This window comes from Suricata suricatta, chromosome 12 (assembly GCF_006229205.1).
Source record: "Suricata suricatta isolate VVHF042 chromosome 12, meerkat_22Aug2017_6uvM2_HiC, whole genome shotgun sequence".
NCBI classification, from domain to species: domain Eukaryota; kingdom Metazoa; phylum Chordata; class Mammalia; order Carnivora; family Herpestidae; genus Suricata; species Suricata suricatta.
In genome coordinates, this window is record NC_043711.1 from 11,289,696 (window position 1) to 11,307,506 (window position 17,811).

The 17,811-nt window shown below is 54.3% G+C and overlaps 1 protein-coding gene across 1 annotated transcript in view; it reads right to left on the reverse strand.

Moving 5' to 3' along the window:
* Window positions 1-17,811, reverse strand: part of BRD4 (bromodomain containing 4) — a 39,788-nt gene that overhangs the window by 6,687 nt on the left and 15,290 nt on the right. The window contains exons 9-14 of the mRNA XM_029917838.1: window positions 12,105-12,314; window positions 11,090-11,289; window positions 10,477-10,772; window positions 9,479-9,589; window positions 248-300; window positions 5-132 (exon numbers count right to left, since the gene is read on the reverse strand). Of these exons, the coding sequence (XP_029773698.1) occupies window positions 5-132; window positions 248-300; window positions 9,479-9,589; window positions 10,477-10,772; window positions 11,090-11,289; window positions 12,105-12,314 (998 nt within the window). The remainder of the gene's footprint in view (window positions 1-4; window positions 133-247; window positions 301-9,478; window positions 9,590-10,476; window positions 10,773-11,089; window positions 11,290-12,104; window positions 12,315-17,811) is intronic.

The window sequence follows — 17,811 nt, forward strand, 5'->3', positions numbered from 1 at the left end:
GGGCGGTGGGGGCGGGGGTGGCTGCTGCTGCTGCGGAGGCGGAGGCGGCGGGGGCTGCTGGGGCGGCGGCGGGGGCTGCTGGGGCACGGGGGCCGGGGCCTGCTGCATCTGCTGATGGTGGTGGTGATGGTGCTGCAGACAGACAGGCTGACGTCAGGCAAGAGGAACACACCTAGGTACCCTCCGGGCCCACGAGGGCAGGTGGCCAACTGCTCACCTGCTGGAGGACACCCCTGAGACCACGTACCTTCTTCTGCTCCCTCCCGGGGTGCCCCTTCTTTTTTGACTTCGGAGCCATCTCTGCAGAGGGAAAGAGAAGGTGGTGAGGCTCTGGGGGAGAGGACTGCGAGCTGGCCTCAGAGGCAGAGCCAGGAGAAAACAGGGTACGTTCAGAAGGGCTGGTGATGGTGAGAGGGAGGGCGGCTGGGTTCTGTAAGGGATGGGAGTCTGGTCACGGGAAAGCAAGATGTATGGGGTGTCACCTACCCATTTGCTTGCCACTTTTCCTAGCGGGGACCAAGTCTGAAAAGCCTCCCTGCCCACCAGCTCCACTAAAGGCTGGCGCCTGGGTACGCTGGGAGATGAGCTACGGAGACCTCCTTGTCCAGTGTCTCTCCCACTTGCTGAGTCAGACACCACTATGGTGACCGAAGTGTCCGCACCCCAACATGGTTTGCCTTGGGAACAATAGTGCCATTCAAAACGATCACATCCATTTGATGGATCAGTCAAGTGAGGCCAAAGAAGTTAAGGGACTTGCCCGTGCCACACAGCTACAAGGTAACAACACGGCCGCCTCCAGCTGTATTGCCCTCTAAACTGGCTCCTTCCCATCCTCCCAGGGGAGCAGAGATGCACAACCTCGGTGAGAGTGGTGGTGTCAGCGTGGGCCAAGGCCTGGCCACAGAGTGAGCACGTTAAAGGAGAGAGGGATAGAGGGGGGAAGGGAAGGAAGGAGGTCAGCCTCCCAGGAATGACCTGAAGGAAACGAAGAAGGTGCTCACTACCATGGCCAGCAAAGGCAGCCACCAACCAGCATCCCCTTGCTTTTGAGACCAGCCTCAGACAAGTTCCCGTGTTGGGATACAGCCAACATGCGGCAGGGAGAAGGCAGTGTGTGCCCTGGTTCCTCAGGGGCCAGTGGCTTGTTGCTGCCATTGCATGGCCTTGTCCGGGTGGGCCTGCCCCTGCAAGGGACGTGCAACAGCCAGTGCACATGTTCAACCCACAGATTTATGCTAAGAATCTTCTGCCACCTGTTTGTCCCTTGCCAAGAATCACTGGTGTGCAAACCCCAGAGAAGGAGAGGAGGCCCAGATGGCACTCGTGGCCTAGGAAATGATGAAACTGACAACCAGGTGGGAGGCGGGACCCATGGTGCCTTTCAAGTTCCTGTCACCAAGAGACACCTCCTGGCTTTGCCTGGCTTCCCCTGAGTTCCTTGCCAGGGTGCTGGCTCTTGCTGGTGTCGGAGGACACATGCTTTGCCCAAGGCAGGGCCACCTCTGCTGGTAGGTGCTTCACGGAGGGCCGTGCCAAGCTTCTGTGAGATGCACGGCCACAGGGTATGGCGCTACCAAAGCAGATGAGAAGGGACCTCATGCCTGCAAGAGCTCACCATTCCATGCAAGAGACAAGACAGTGACAGAGACCTCGGCAGCTACGGACACATGTCCTCATACAAATGGCAGCAACTGGGGACATCTGGAACACAGGAACCACACGCCCAGCCTCAAACCCAGACACTGGAGATGCCAGGATAGAGGGTTCAGTGCTCTTTGGGTCACAGCAGGAAACCGGGTGAGAGGAACACTCTTGTGGGTAGGACATATGAAGGGGACAGTTTGGGTAACCTGCGCGATTAGGACGATGGTGCTGGCAGCTGTGGGGTGAAGGAGGGACACTGAACTAGAAAGGTTGGAGGCCCAGGACCAAATGGGCCCTCCATGCATAGTTGGAGGGGGGGGGGGCACGGTGTGCAGAGGCCCCTGAGCTGAAGGGAGCAGGAGGAAGGGGTTGGGGATCCCTCCAGGATGGGCACCTCTCCCAGGAGATCCTAGGAATAGACCCTGAACTCCAGAGGCTAGAGCAGCCACTCACACATGGGCAGGCCTTTGGGAAGCTGGGGGATGGGAACCTATGGTTAAGAAAGGGCTCAGTGGGGAAAGTTGGACCAGGAGAAGACACTGTGTTGCGGGGAGAGGGCTGGGGTGGCCTGTCATCTCATGGCCTGGGGGGAAGCCCTGTTTTTTTTCCACCACAAAGGAGGGATGGTGGTGGCTCTGTGCATCCTGTCTCCTCATAGGCTGTGAGCAGAGAGGCCCATGTGAGCACTCATGGGGACAAAATGCTGTGGCCTCCTTGGGGTTCCAGACAGTGAATCTCGACTGCCTTGGAAAGTGTCCCAGGTCTCTGTGGGGGAAGTGCTGGTAGGGAGGGGGATAGGCCTAGAGTGGGAGAACCAGTGGGAGGTGCAGAACTCCAGGACCAGAGGTCACAAAAGGGACCAGCAGTGGGGACCAAGGGGTGCTGGAGGCTGTTTGGGACAGCTGCATATGGCTCATGTGGCCTGAGCCTCCTGCTGGAGTTACTGGTAGGAAGACAAGACAAGAAGTGCACAGCTTCACAACACACCAGCCCCAAGACACCCACACAAAACTCTCTAGAAAGGGTTACATGAAGATGGCCTCAAGTACTGTGTGATCTTTATTCCATGAAAATCTTGAACTCAACACAAATTTCATCTTTACATAGGATGGTAATTGTACAAAGAATTTTGTAAAATCTGAATAAAACACTGATTCCTCCCACCCCCCCATCCCCACCCCCACTCCCACTCAAGGGAAGGAGACAGGATTGAGGGTAAGGGCAGGGCAGAGGCCCAGCTGGCACGCCCTCCTGCTCACACACAGGAGGCTGCCAATGAGTGAGTGGGCACTGCTCTCTCTGCCCTATTCCTGGGGCACTGGGCACAGGTGATGGCTCGAGCCTAAAGATCGAGTTCCCTGACAGACAGAAGCCCAATGGCCAAGGCGGCCAGGACTCCTGGACAGCAAGGGTACCAAGACCCTGCAGGCGAGCTGACCTGTGGCTATAGCTGGTGTGCATGATTGTGGGAAGGGGTGGGGCAGCGCGCAGGCTGACACGTGGGAATCCGGGCTGCCATTTGCTCCAAGACGGCAGAATCTTCCCAGAAAGACAATGCCAGCAGCTTTCCAAGTGTCCTGTGGGAATCTCCGGGCATGAAGCCCCCTGGCTCCAGCTAGGCCGAGCTGCACTGGGAACACATCAGGCACAGGCCAAAGGGCAACTCAAAATAGTCTGGCAAATGAGCCTGACTGGAAAAAGACTGGCCAGAGAATCAGAGAGCAGCCTAGGAACTCACAAGCATCACTGCAGGGCCCTGGAGAGGCTGGATCTAGAATCCAAGGCCCCGAAAAAGTGTCCCAAGGTTTCTGCACAGGAGGTGGCCAGCACCTGAGGGCCTGCTGATGGTGAACTACACCTCCTCAAACTTGTTTCCAGCTCCAGAAGGCAGGCCCCAAGGTGCCTGGAGACTGCTATAAACCTTGAAGTAGTACATCCAAACTACACTTAAAAAACGGGGCGGGGGAAGCTCCCTGAAACACAGATGCTGTTCCTTAAGGGACTTTTCATCAGGCAGTTTTATGCTGAAATGCTGGATTCATGACCAAAAAAGGGCCAGTATTTATTTTCAGAGCCAAAAATCCTATTCAGTGTCTCATATGGTGTGGATGATGCAGCCGCCCTGGCCTGCCCCACCCCCAGAGGCTGTCCTTATTTTAGGGGACTGATGACTGGGAGGCTGCCTGCACCGATGACAGCCCTTCAGAGATGTGCACAGAGCAGGCCTGAGGGCTCTGATGGCCTCACTATGAACTGATGCAGTGTTCTGGCCCACTGGGGACAGGAATCGTGGACCCCAGGGGCTAAGTCACCTGGCTGCATGGCCACTCCTCCTCGAGTGCCCCTCACCAGTGTCCTTCCTAAAAGCAGCCCTTGCCCACTGCAGCCTGCTTCTAATTAGTTGGAAGAGACAGGGAGGCAGCCCAAGAGGTACTTTCCCCTCTGTGACTTCAGGCAAAGAGGCCAAAAAAGTTGGGAAAATGCCCAACAGGCAACAATGGGAACAATGAAAACAGATGGAAGACTCCAGGGGCCCGGGAGTCGGCTGTGGCTGGTGACAGCCCTGTGAGCTTTCGGGACCAAGCCAGGCTTGCTCCTAAAGTCCCTGTTCCTCACTGGGGAAAGCGCTAGATATTAAAGTGTTCTTCTTTAGGCTGAATGAGATCTTCCCTGGTCTAACATCATTTTAAGGTCCAGGAAGAAAGCAGTTAGGATCCAGAAAAAGAGGGAGGGATGAAGAGAGAAAACATACTCGTGACAGGGCCTTGCACATGGAGCAGCACCACACCACACATATGTGTGTGCAGGGGGGATTGTCATCACCCTCTGGGAGATGCCACCCGCCCAGAAGACCCCAGACGACCAGGGAGGCTGGGCAGGACAGCCAAGCAGTCTTTACACAGGAGGCCCGGGTGGCCAGCCGAGCAGGCAGCCTTCCCGGAGGCGGGACTAGGCGTGTGCTGCTGGGCATGACTAAATCCACCCCAGGGGACAGGCCCAGGGCTCTGAGGAATTCCATAACTTGATGGAGTCCTGTCCCTTTCACAGAAGAAAATGGACTTAAGCTATAGCTTGCTGGGAAGGAATCTGGAACTGAAGACCGTTTTATTAAGAGTCCGTGTCCAATGATTAGGCAGGACCTACATAGAGGGAGAGAGAAACCAGTGTGAGAGAAATGGTGTGGAATGTACCGTTCAAGTCACAAGAACAGAAGAACCACAGACCGAGCCAGCCTCCTGTGCCCTGCCCACAGACAAGGCACGAGAGAACGGCGCCGGAGCCTAGGAGCCCTGCCCCCTGCCTGGTCAGCCACGGGTAGGGACGAACCCACCTTTCCTTTACAAGGGCCACAGATCTGGCACATGTGGACGTCTCCAAAACCACCCAGAGCCTGCTCATGCTTCTATACAGAATAACTGCTTATAGTAACAAGTTTCATTTGCACCCTGAGCGTGGGCCAGCATGTCCTCTGCTGGTCTTGAATCTGAGAGATGCCCTGGCCTGTCCTACTTGCCATCACTCTGGAAGACCAGCCAGGTGCGCCACAGCCATCGGGCACCCCTGACTCTGAGCTCATCCCCTCTGGATCTGCTTTTCTGCACACTGTCTCTCTCAGGGAGGTGATGCCAGCCCTTCCTCAGGGCATGAGCAGAGATAAGAAAACCCCCAAGAAAGGGGCTCTGAGATGCAGGACCTCCAGTAAACATCCTCATTTCTGCATTCCTACAAATACCAAGAAACATCAAGAAAAAAATTATAAAAAAACTAAACAATTCTACACACTGTCATGGGGGGTGGGGGGAATAAAAACACGCTGAGGAGAGCTGTCCCTTTTTTCCCAGGGCATCCCCTTGATGGGAGAAGGGCGTGGGGCACGTTCCCACCCACACGGCAGAGTAGATGCCTCTGCCAGAGTCACGGCTGCAACCAACACCGCAGTCCCACGGTCTTCAAGTGTGAGTGTGGGAAAAACCCACCCACAGGCCGGACTATCATTCAGGGCACATTCCACAAGGCTCACTCTCGCCCACGAAGCCCCAGAATCCCTCCAGCTACGACCCCTGCATGTGGGTGTATGAGAGGGGTCACCTGACAGTACAGGCAGACCAGCTACAGTCCCGCCTTCCTGATCTCTTCCCATCTCCCCAACTCTGCTACCAGGGGCCTCTCCCTCTTCCCAAGAGCAAGTATCACACTCTTGGAGCAGGCAGCAGCAGGACCCAAGATGGGCCTGGGACACAGTCCCTTGAAGACCCCAGGGGTCGGAAGCTGAGGCTGGTTGTCTGGGAAGAATGCCCCATGGCCTCTGTCTGCACTTTCCGGCTCAAATCTTTCCAAAACATCAAGCATTCCTTTTTCCCCTGGAGCTATTAAGAAACACCCACAAGCTCCAATCCTGGGAAAAGGAAACAAGGAGACTAAAATAACTGGAGTGAGCTCCCACTGCAACTAGAAGACCAGGCACAAATCCAAGAGAACTGCCCCACATCTCCCTGAACCCGTCCCAGCCCAGGTAGCTGCGGGGTAGAAACGTGAGCTCCGAGAGGGACGGAAGCTGTGTACCCACCCTGCCCAGAAAGACCTATGGATGGCATGTGGAAAGAGTCTGTCATCAGCAGTGTGACGGGGTGGAAAGCTGGACAAAGTCCTAGCACATTCCCCCTGGCCCCACGAGCCAGGCAGACATGATCCCAGCACTGGTGACCAAAAGGCCACAGCTCTGTCCACAGTCCACCAAGGATGGCGGTGGAAAAGGGGGAACCAGGGCACTCACCTCAGGCCTGCCTAGCTGAGGTCTATAGATGCCTTAGGAGCAAGTAGGAAAATGGCATTCGTATCTCCTGCCCTGTCCCAATACTGAACCCTGAAGGAGATTCAGACTTTGGCCAGAACTGAAGCTCAATGAAAGACCACAACCCAAGTAATAGCTGGGTTCAGAGGATGTGGTGGGTCTGGCCAACAGTGTGCTTCTAGGCAGTGGGGAGGAACACATGTTGGCCTGGGCCCAAGGCAGGAAAGCCCAACCTCCGCCCCACCTCCATCTGTGGGTGCACCGCCTCCCTAAGCTGCTGCTTGGCCCCAAGGACCAGCCCCACGCCTTAAGCAGTCCCAGTCCACAGCATTCTTATCTATGGAGAGTGGCCAGAGGAGGGGTCTATGCACAACCCCCCAACCCCCAAGCTCCAATTTAGTGCCTCTATTTGGTTTCTTTGGATGATTCATGTCTCAGGGCCCTGTCGGCAGAAATGACCCTTAGTACAAGTGACAAAAATAGGCCCTTTCAGGAATTTCGGCTCCAGTCCAAATGGAAACACAAGAACAAGAAGAGGCAAAAACAAACCCCAAAAGACCAAAGGAATACCTTCAATATCCCCTACCCTGTCCCATTCTCCCAAGGCAGAACCACTGACTGGCCACAGAAATTGAGGCTGCTTAGCTCCAGGGACCCAGCTTGAGTAGCTGTTGGAGGAGCTGCCCTGGAAGCGAGTACAGTTTCCTGTGTGGGATTCGGTGGTGGATGGCTGCATTCAGGGGTGCAGGGGCACAAGCTCCCATTTTTAGTTTTAGGCCCACGGTGTCTGAGCCCTAGGGCGCAAACCCACACAGTGGTTCTCTTCAGAGCAGAAGCGCCCAGCTGACCCATAATGGAACTCTTCGGTGCACGCAGAAGGCAAAGGAAAAGCCAGAACCTTGAAGACAAATGAGAACCTCCCAAAATTCAAGGTGGGGAGGGTGCTTAGAAAGAGGGATGAGCCGGAAGCAGCAGGGCAAGCCACCAGGCCGGATCGCTGGAGCCTGGGAGCTTGCAGGCTGTCGGCTCAGAGACTGTAAACTTCACCCTCCTTCCCGCCAGGACAGCTGTTCCCAGGACTCTCAAATTACTTGTTGCACAATCTTTCCATTTCTTTAAGGGGGGGGGGGGAGACAAAAAGGGAAAAACGAATCTCAGCAGCAGGGAGCTGCTGGAGATCCCGTCGCAGCTGCCCCACAGCAGACAGCAGGAGGTGCGTGCAAGGCACTCAGGAGCCAGGGGAATTCCCACCTAAGGCAAACACAGCCCAAAGAAGAGCTTGGGGAGCAGGGACAAAGGCCATGGTCACAGATTCACAATGAGGACTTGTCGGTCGGGTATCACGTTCTACATCGGGGCCAAAGCGGGTTGCCCTTGGCCAAATTGTGCTGTTTTAACAATCAGGTCCCCTGCCAATTCCAAGCTTTGGGGTTTTCTATTGGTCACTCATATACTTAGGAGAAAAGGCTGTGAACCCCCTGGCACGAATAGCCTGTTAGAAACTGCAGGAGGTGCAAAACCCCAGAGCAAAGGCAAACCCGAGGTATGGCTGGCACGAAGAAAGTGAGAAGTCCGGGCCACCAGGAATGCTAATTGGGCCCAATAATATAGTCATTCATCCTGCTGAGGGCAGTTGGCGAGGGCTTCCTACCAGCCCTTCCTCGGCGGGCATGGGGTGTGGCGCCCCCTACTGGCGGATAGATAAAAAAGCAATGGGAGGGGAGTGCTGATTAGGAAAAAAAGGACAAAGAATGGAGACAAGAAGGGCAGCAAACTGCCCACAGCCCGCTCTGCAAACAGTGGAATTCAGGAAATATGAAACACAGCTTAATGACTTAATGACTCGCATTTGGGCCAACTGGAAACAATTTGGAGTCTTGGAGAAGCCCTTGGCCCACCTCAAGGCAAGCCTCCCGTCTACCTGGGAGGCCTGGTTGCCCTTGACTATAAAAGCGGAGAGGGAGGGTAGGTGGGAAGGCCCAGAAGCTTAACCCTAAAAAGGCAGGCTGAGCCGACATGAGGACCCGGGTGTGCACACGCCTTGGGAGGGGCCACAAAGTGGTCTAAGTGTAAGGGGCCTCAAACTTCCCTGGCACGATCAGATCACAGTATTTTCTTGAACTGATTAAGTGGGGCTTAGTATTAATTTCAAATCAGAATAAAATGCCAGAGATGGGATAGGTTTATAAAAGGGAACACCTAGAGACACATTTCCCACTGTGGATGCACGTACTATAGCCTGCCTGGAGAGGCTGCTTGGCTGATGGAGCCAGACCTGCCCAGGGGCCAGCCCGCTCACCAAGACACGCATGGCCATCCCCACCAGCTCCACTCACAGCATAGGCTGGCTGCCAGGCTTCTTCCCTAGCCTCTCCTCCGGGCCAGTGTGAGGTAGCACCTGCCCCTCTCCCCAGGCTCCCCGTGAATAATCAGGACAGCACCCCTCTGCAGCTCTCAGCATCTCCACCTGCCCTTCCTCACTCCCATCTCCCACACTGAAGCTGCTGCTGCTCAGGTGGCTCAGCCAGGACACCAAGGGGCACACGTGCAGGCCCATGGAGCAGAGAGAGGGATTGTTAAGAGGTTGTGGGACACGCAGGTCCAAGTGCGTGCACAGTTAGGAGCAGCCAATGCAGTTGTGAGCACTCTGGGGAGAATGGCAGTGTCCAGAGCCTGGGTAACAGCAGAGCCAAGAGCAGGCTGCTACACACCTGCTGCTAACGTACATCACCTGAACAGCCGTGCTGCATGCGACTGTGACACAGGAAGAGACTGTAGGGCTGGGCAGGGTCACATTAACACTGATGCCACACCTGGGCCCCAACACCCAAAGTCCTCACCAGGCTCCCCAAGCCCTCCAGAATCATGCAGCGTTAACAGCCTCAGCAACTCATCCTCAGGATACAGGGCTCCCCACTGCCCCAGTTAGAGGGTTACCGTGGAAGCCCAGCAAGTTCTTATGACAGTCATCTCTGGTCTCAGGGAGCCTGAGGCAAACACAGGCAAGAACCCGACAAGAAGCTAAGGAAGACTTCTAACCTGTTTCGGAGTCTTCACTGTCAGAAGAGCTGGACTCGCTGGTGCTCTCCGACTCCGAAGATGAGAAGCCCTTCATCTTTGAGGAGCCAGCAATCACATCAACTTTCTCAGCTGTAATAAAGCAACAGGGACAGAGTCAGGCAGGGCCCTGCCCTAGGAGGCTGCTGTTGGCCACAGAAATAGCCCAACTGCCTGCAAGAAGGGCCAGTGGGGCTGCTTCTACGAGGCCCTGACCAGTCCTACCACACACCAGTCAAAAGCTTGACTTAATACTAGAATTTCAAAGCCGTTCCAATCTCAGGTACACCGGACAGTTAAGCAATTCCCTAACATGAGGAACCGCTGAGCTCAGGCTCCCTCAGCTACTACTTTTTGGGCAGTGGGTGCAGGGGACCCAAGACATGACAGCAGAGACAAAGCAAGATGAGGCCCAGGAGTCAGTCTGGGAAGGGACAAAGGCTGTGTACCATACTCTGACATGGATTTTAAGTCCTACCGGTCTCCAGACAAAAGCTGTGAGCTAAGACAAGGCATTTTTAACAGACGAGTGATGCTTGGCAGACTGCTGTGGAGGTGGCTGTGTCGAAGTACCGAAGAACAGCAGGCAGTACTGACCTGACGCCCTTCCTCCCGGCCACTGCACCTGCCCTGCCTGCCCTGTTCCAAAAAGGTGACAGCAGGGTGGAGGTGGCCAGGGCAAGACCCAATGGGAAGGGCGAAAGAAGCTACTGTTCAGAGCAAGGCTGAGGACATCAAGGTACAGGTAGGCCCTAGATGGGTACGGGCCAGGAGGTCGAGAATGGCACTACCTGCCCTGGGTCAAGTGTGATGTCACAGCCTTCCAGGGGTTTCTATGTAAGGACACAGCTTTTATAACTGGAAAAACAGCCTACAGAGGGAGAGGCCCATGTTTGGGAGGCAAAGTTAACGGAGGATGCCCACTCGCCCAGGGCTGGCCAGGACTCAGAACACACCCTGCCCCAGGGGCCCAAGGGCACCTTGAGGTTTCCTTTTCTTCCGCAAACAGGAGGTTACGTATCGCTCCAGTTCTCGAAGGGTGGACGGCTTCAGAGTCTCAAAGTCGATCTCGATCTCGTCAGGATTGGAGTTCTTGAGGGAGGGCTCCCGCGACTGGATGATGTGCACCACCCGGCCCAGCTTCTCGCCAGGGAGCTTGTTGATGTCCAGGCTAAGCTGCCGCTTCTCCTCGTACGACATGGGCTTGCACTTGTCCTCCTCCTCCGACTCGTATGCAGGAGGGGGCTTATTCTTCATGGGCGCGGGCTCCTTCTTGCTATGAAGGAATGATGCACACCACTGTCAAAGTCAGGCACCCATTCCTCCATCCAAAGCTTAGTGAAGGGCTTCCACACCCCACCCAGACAGCATTCACAGGAAACGGGGGAGGCTGGCAACGCCTTCCTGGGAGCACCCACAGGAGACAGACTGCAAGCCATGCCCCGTCCTCACCTGCTCCATGCTACCTATCTTCCTTCCCTTCCCAAACACACTGGGTGCCAAGATCCATCCCAGAAAGGGCAGAGAGGCAGCCTGCCTACCCTCCATGGCCAGCAGGGGTCCCCACCCAGGGCAGACCAGGGAGGCACAGACCTCGCATTGCTGTTGCTGCTGTTATTTTTCTTGGTCTTTTTGGGAGGAAGTTCCTTGGCTTTGCTCTTCTTATTCTCCTCCACTTCTTCTTTCTTTTTGTGCTTTTCTTTTTTCTTTTCTTTTTTGTCTTTCTCCTTTTTCTTTGGTTTGTTCTGCTGAGGCTGGGAGAGGGCTGCAAGCTGCTCGTGCACGGCTTTGAGCTGTGAAGCAGACAGGCAAGATACACACGCCCATCATCCTGGTCTCTGGGTGGACCCACGGGCATCAGGGTGCAGAGGAGGAGGGAAGCACAGGGAGGGGGCTGGCCCTCAGCCTTATGACCTGCTGCCTCACCAGATTTTTGAAGTGCCCACGCCCACCCAGGCTGTGGACTCCAAGTATGGCCAGTGTCCTCCTTGCTAGACAAGCTGCCCGAGCTGGCAGATCCCAAGCTCCACGGCCATCCAGGAGGAGCGTGCCTGGGAGGCTGGGTACTAAGGCTCTGATGGCTGGCTTGTAGGGTCTCAGGAGAGATGGACATCCTGGCTCAGGCTCTTCCTTCCAGATGCTGGAAGGATCTAGCAGCCCCACCTCTGCCTGCAGAACAGCCATGTCTTCCCACCTCCACACCCACAGTGTACATATGTGCAGTTGACTCTTGAACAATATAGGTTTGAACTGTGAGTGTCCATTTATACGTGGATTGTTTTTTGATCAATAAATCTATTTTCTAGTTCTTATGGTTTTCTTGATGTGTCCTTACTTGACTGTAAGAATACAGTACATAATATATTAACCCCAAAATAGAATTAATCGACTCTTTACGTTACAGGTAGGCTTCTGGTCAACAGTAGGCTATTAGTTTTTTTGGGGAGCCAGAAGTTATACACAGATTTTCCACTGCAGGGGAGGCCAGTGGGAATTCTGCTCCTGCTGGAACTCTGAGCCGGGACTCCCCATGTCGTGGAGAACCCTGGGGAGACTGCCGGGCCCATGCACTCTGGGTGGCTGGAGACGGGGTCAGCCGCATCCTCACCTGCTCCTGGAGCTCGGCCAGCCGCTGGGCTCGTTCCTCTTCAGAGTCGTCGGTGGAGCTGTCACTGTCTGAGGAACTATCGCTGCTGCTGTCGCTGGACGAGGGTGGGGCCGCCACTTTGGTTGGGGGCGGCACCGCTGGGGAGGACACAGTCATCACAGAGTCCTCAGGCTCGTCTGGCATCTTGGCAAAGCGCATCTCGAACACATCCTGGTGGGGGGAAAGCCGTGCCTGTGAGGGCTGCTGGGGGGCCCAGGCATGTGTGGCAGGGGGCTGCCTGGGATGTGGCTCAGCATCACCAACCTCCTTGGTCACCAGGATTAACTCAACAGGAAGTAAGCAGGAGGGCCAAAGAGGGCTGAGCTGATGGTGATCCCCATCCCACCATTAAGGCAAGGGGTGGGGCAGAACAAGGCCCCTTGCAGCTCTTCCAACACTCCTCACGAACCTCACTTTGTGTGACCCAGGTCACAGGAGGCAGCTGGCCCACTGAGGACATCTGTCTGGAGATCCTCAATAGATGGCAGGCCGAGGGCAAGGCCCACCAAGAGTGCCTTGATGCTCTCATCAGGTCAGTGCTTACTCAGCACATCCTGAGGAGCCTTCTGGATGCTGGGGCCAGGCACTAAGGTGTAATAATGAACAGAACAGGAACCTCTGCAATTTTAGAGAGGTTTCCAGATAGAGGAAACAGCACACGCAAAGGCCCGGCCCTGGAGTAAGTGTGCCTAGTGCAGAGACCAAGACCGGCAAGGCAGTCAAGCCTCTGCTGCAGTGGGCACGTGTCTGCACCCATCTACTCCCCACCCCCAATCTGAAGACCACTCTGGGGCATCTGAGCAAAGCCATGTCACTGGCTAAGGGGTCTCCAGGGCATGGCAAGCAAGGTGGGAAAGGTATAAGAGAAGTGGATGGATGTGGGGGTGCTAAAGACAGGCTACAGGAGGGAGTAAGTCTTGTGAGGTGCCAGCGACCCAAGCAGAAGCCCCAGGGCTGTTAAGCAGGGGATCCCAGGAGATTCTGAGACCTTCCAACTCTAAGACCCAGGAATCTGATGAAACTCCATGTGGGGTCACAGAGCTTGGGGGGCAGCAGCTCTGCCTGGGTACCTGGGTCCAATGGCACTGCCTCTCCAGCCAGCTGGCAGGTCCCTTCCTAACCTGAGGGCTCCATGATCATAAGTCCAGTGATAACTCAGGACAAAGAACAGTGAAAGGAACAGAGATAGCTTCCCACCAGGATTGTAGGACCTGCTTTAAGTATAGAAAAAGTTAGTCAACACAGCATCTCACACAAGAGAACGAACCTTCCCAAGTGAGAACTGATGCTTCAGAGCAGCATGGCCAACGAGGCCCAGGAGGGCTGTGGGGTCAAGCTCCAAGGACACTGTGTCCAACAAACTAGGGTACACTTGACTGGGCTGGCTCTAGAAGCCTCTCTTGGATCTCTGGAAACACAGCTGCAGGTTTCCTGTCCCCAGGGCAGACGGGGAAGGGGACCCCATGCAGCAGGGCAGATGTCACCCCCAACTGCAGTGTGGCCCCCTCCCTTCCAGACCTCCCAGTTCAGCCTCCTCCAAGGCAGTTCCTCTTGCCAGCAAAATGACGACCTGGATTCTGCTGTCTCGGCAGTTTTGCTACTAAATACTAGAAGGGTTAAAACCTTTCTAATTTATGCAGAAATACATGCTGGAACAAGTTTGAGAGCCCTGGAGAAGACACACAGGAGACATTAGCAGAGACCATCACCACCCTGGCTGAAGGAGTCAGGGGCTCACACCAGGGCAGAGGCCCCTGTGTGGCAGCAAGCAAGACCCTTGTTGCCCACAGTGCCCTGGATAAGGGCGGGACCCCACAAAGGAAGGAGGGTGGCAGACGTGGCCAAGTACTTGGTGCCGCTGAGAGGTGAGCTTTACCAGATGGGAGCTTCCTCACGTGACTCGTGTGTGTCCAGTGTCTCCTGCCAGCTGCCAGAGCAGCACTACCCTTGCCACAAGGACACCCTTGCTCCTGTCCGACAGGCTGTGGCTGTGCTGGAAACGGAGGCAGGACTCGCCCTGAGGCCTCTCCTAGGGTACTCCCTGGCCCTGCTCTCCCGAGGCCCCAGGACCAAGCGGCAAAAAGCACAAGTCAGGAGGCCAGGTGGGCCAGCTGGTTGGGAAATCACCGCAGGGCCTGCAAGCTGGGGCTGCTGGCTTCCTGGCCATGAGCAGCTGTCACACCTCTCATCCTCCCATCTGCCCCAGTCCCAGTGGGGGGCATCCTGGGAAATGCACTTGGGCTTGAATGCCGGTGAACCTAGGGTTACAGAGCAGAAAAACCTTCCTGCGTGGCTGAGACAGACTTGCGCCTGTTGGGGCCTGTTGTGTGGTAAGAAAAACAATGTGTGCCCTGCCCTCAAGGAGTGAACATAAATAGTTATAAAGTGCTATTAAGTGTTAAGGTGGGAACAGCAAGGAAGTGGTGAAGAGCCTTTGGGAAACCTGAAACCTAAGGATGAGGGCGGGGTGGGGGTGGGAGGACATGATACCAAATGCTGCAAAGACCTAGCAAGGATGTCTTGAAGGAGAGAAAGGAGGGACTCATGAATCCAGGTGCTCACCCTGCTGGCCAGGTGGAAAATGGGTGTAGAGAGTGTGGTGCCAGGCTTGAGGATGCCAAACCCAAACAAGACGCACCTAGGTCGAAGGTCTTGTGAGGGAGGGCAGTGTGAATCAGCAACCAGTACTCTCTAGGAAAGCAGGGGCTCAGGCCTTCCACATGAGGACCAAGCGCCTCTACCCAGCATGCCATAACCTCCACCCACACTGCGATTCTCAGCATCAATCAGCAAAGCACGCTGCTTTCAGAGCATGCGTCCCCTCTCGCTAGAATGTTCACTGGGTCACCCACCTACTCTGGGCTGCATCAGATTCAAGGGGGAAGCACATCCTTCACTCCTCTAATTAAACAGCTGCTCCAGTGCCAAAAGGTCAAGCATGGCCAAGCCTAGATATGGCTGTGGGGCTTGGCCACAGCTGGGCACACTGGGGCTCAGAGGACGGCTGTGGTGGGGAGTAGAATGCATGCAGTGACAGGCCACTAGGTGCCGAGTGCGGAATATGCAGCTGTGAGTGGACACACTCAGAGCCACACATTTACATAAAGCTTCCTGCCTCTGGGATCTAAAGCAGGATATCCCAATGCAATTTTCATTTTTCCTTGCTGTAAAAATAATTGCACATCACCTTGAATTTGCACTTTTTTCTTGAAATAAAACTCCGGCAATCTACAAGGGTGCCAAACTTCCTAAATGACTCCTCACTTCACAACAGAGCAGGCAGTCTAGAGGGCAGTACTGCCAGCTGCTCCGGGTCTACCAGATGGGCTGGCAGGCCTCAGCCCAAACCACCCGTGAAGTGAGGACACCCTCAGCTCAGACATTCCTGGCTGTCTTTGTGACCATGGCTGCCAGGTGATGGGATGTGAGTTTTCTAAAGGCCTGGAATTTAGAGACTGGATGAGGAAAATGAAGTGGATCCTTTTCCATGTGATTGTCCAGGTAAATCCCAGTCCTTGGGAACAGTCTAATTAAGAGGAGGCAGGTCTAATACCTCTTAAAGAGGCAAAAAGAAGGCTGGGGATTTGCTGCTGCTCCTTCCCTCTGGACAATCTAGCCATCCCAACCATGCTGATCCAGGAAAGCTTACAAATAAGAGGAAAAAGCCTGAACTGCCCCCAAACAGAGCAACTGACTTCCAGACAAGAAGAAGCCCTTTAGATCGACTCTGCATCTGAAGCAAATGCCTCTCCACCTGCCTCATGGCAATGGAGAAGGGACATCACTTCCCATAACACAGCAACCTACCCCAAGGCGGGCCAAGCGTGCCAGGGCAGAGGCAGCCCATGCTAAATGGCCCGCTCAGGCATTTCCCCTGCCTGAAATAGACCCTCTTTCAGGTCAAGGACCTCATACCTCATTTAGTCCGGTCTGGTATTTGGAACAAAAATGTTCACAAAGAGGCTGCTGTGTAGAAAATAAGCTCAGTGGTCTTACTACGGGTAAACCCCATAGTTAATGCCACTGCCAGGAGAAAAATGAGAAACATAAAACCAGGGGCACTTGGGTGGCGCAGTGAGTTTTAAGTGTCCACCTTCAGCTCAAGTCATGATCTCACAGTTCGTGGGTTTGAGCTTTGCATCGGATTCTCTGCTGTCATTGCAGAGCCTGCTTCGGATCTTCTGTCCTCCTCTCTCTGCCCTCCACTCATGCTCTCTCTCAAAATTAAATAAACATTAAAAACAAACCAAGAAACTTCAAACAGAGAAATTAGGGAAAGCTAGAATATACTAGAGGATTCTTTCTCTTTCTGTTCTTTTTATTTATTTATTTTTGTTCTGTCTTTTTAAGTTTGTTTATTTAGAGAAAAAGAAAGCACATGAGCAGGGGAGGGACAGTGAGAGAAGGAGAGAGAGACAGAATCCCAAGCAGACTTTGTGCTGTCAGTGTAGAGTCCGAAATGGGGCTTGATCTCACAAAATGTGAGATCATGACCTGAGCTGAGGTCAAGAGTTGGACACCTCACTGACTGAGCCACTCAGGCTCAACCACCTTCTTTCTGTTCTTTTTATTATTTTTTAAAACTTATTTTAAATTTATTTTTTTAAATGTTTTGTTTATTTTTGAGACAGACAGCATGAGTAGGGGAGGGTCAGAGAGAGACACACAGAATCTGAAGACAGGCCCCAGGCTCTGAGCTAGCTGTCAGCACATAGCCTGATATGGGGCTCAAATCCACGAACCGTGAAATCATGATGGGAGCCAAAGCTGGACGCTTAACCGAATGAGCCACCCACCCAGGCGCACCTCTTTCTGTTCTTTGTAAAGTAAAGTAGCTCAGAACAGCAATCTTGGTGCTGGCAGAGAACTTGTTTTGGTTTAGCTGTTTGCATGAGGGCAAATTAAAGGTGTGGGTATCAATCTGGGCAAAAGCTACCTCCCTCCCCCAATCCTCACAAGACAGTGGAAAGAGGAAGTCTAACACAAAGATCTGAGGGCACCACTGCCACCTGGTGGCCATGTATGAGAATTGCCATAAAATTATAAAGCCTGAACTCTTTCAAGGATGGGTAATGCAGAACAGTGAAAAAGCAATTTTGTGAAGAAAGCAGAGCCCCCTGTGCCCCCCAAAATATTCTCAGGGAAAATAAAACCAAGTAACAAGCAATAGGAACTAAAAACGTTCAAGGCTGAGTGTGCATTTCAGTAACAGCAGCCAGATTCACACTAGTAAGAAGTTTTTTAGCTATCCCAAGAGTTTCAGGATGCATCCTTTGAATCAAAAGGAGCCCCTGACCCATACAGGGGCCAAGGGAAGAATGGGAAAGATGGAGTCTTGCTCCAGTGTGAGAAGATAGCCGTCACTATGATGGTACATCTGGGACAATGTGTGGAGCTAACAGAACCAGGAAGCAGTGAAGCAATGGAATTGCTCAGGCAGCCTCTGAGCAGAACAGCCCCACAGGTTGCCAAAGGCTTTTGCAAGTCTGCACTTCTGCCCCGGAAGCACTTCTCGGATGGCTGGGACAGCCAGGTGTGCAGAAGCGCCCCCTAACCCGTCCTTCCACCCCCCAGCCAGGGAGGGGTGGAACAGGAGATGTGCAAACCAGCCCTCGGCTTGGCCAGAGTGCCTGCCCCTTGTGACAGCAGGTGATCCAGCCCAGGGCCT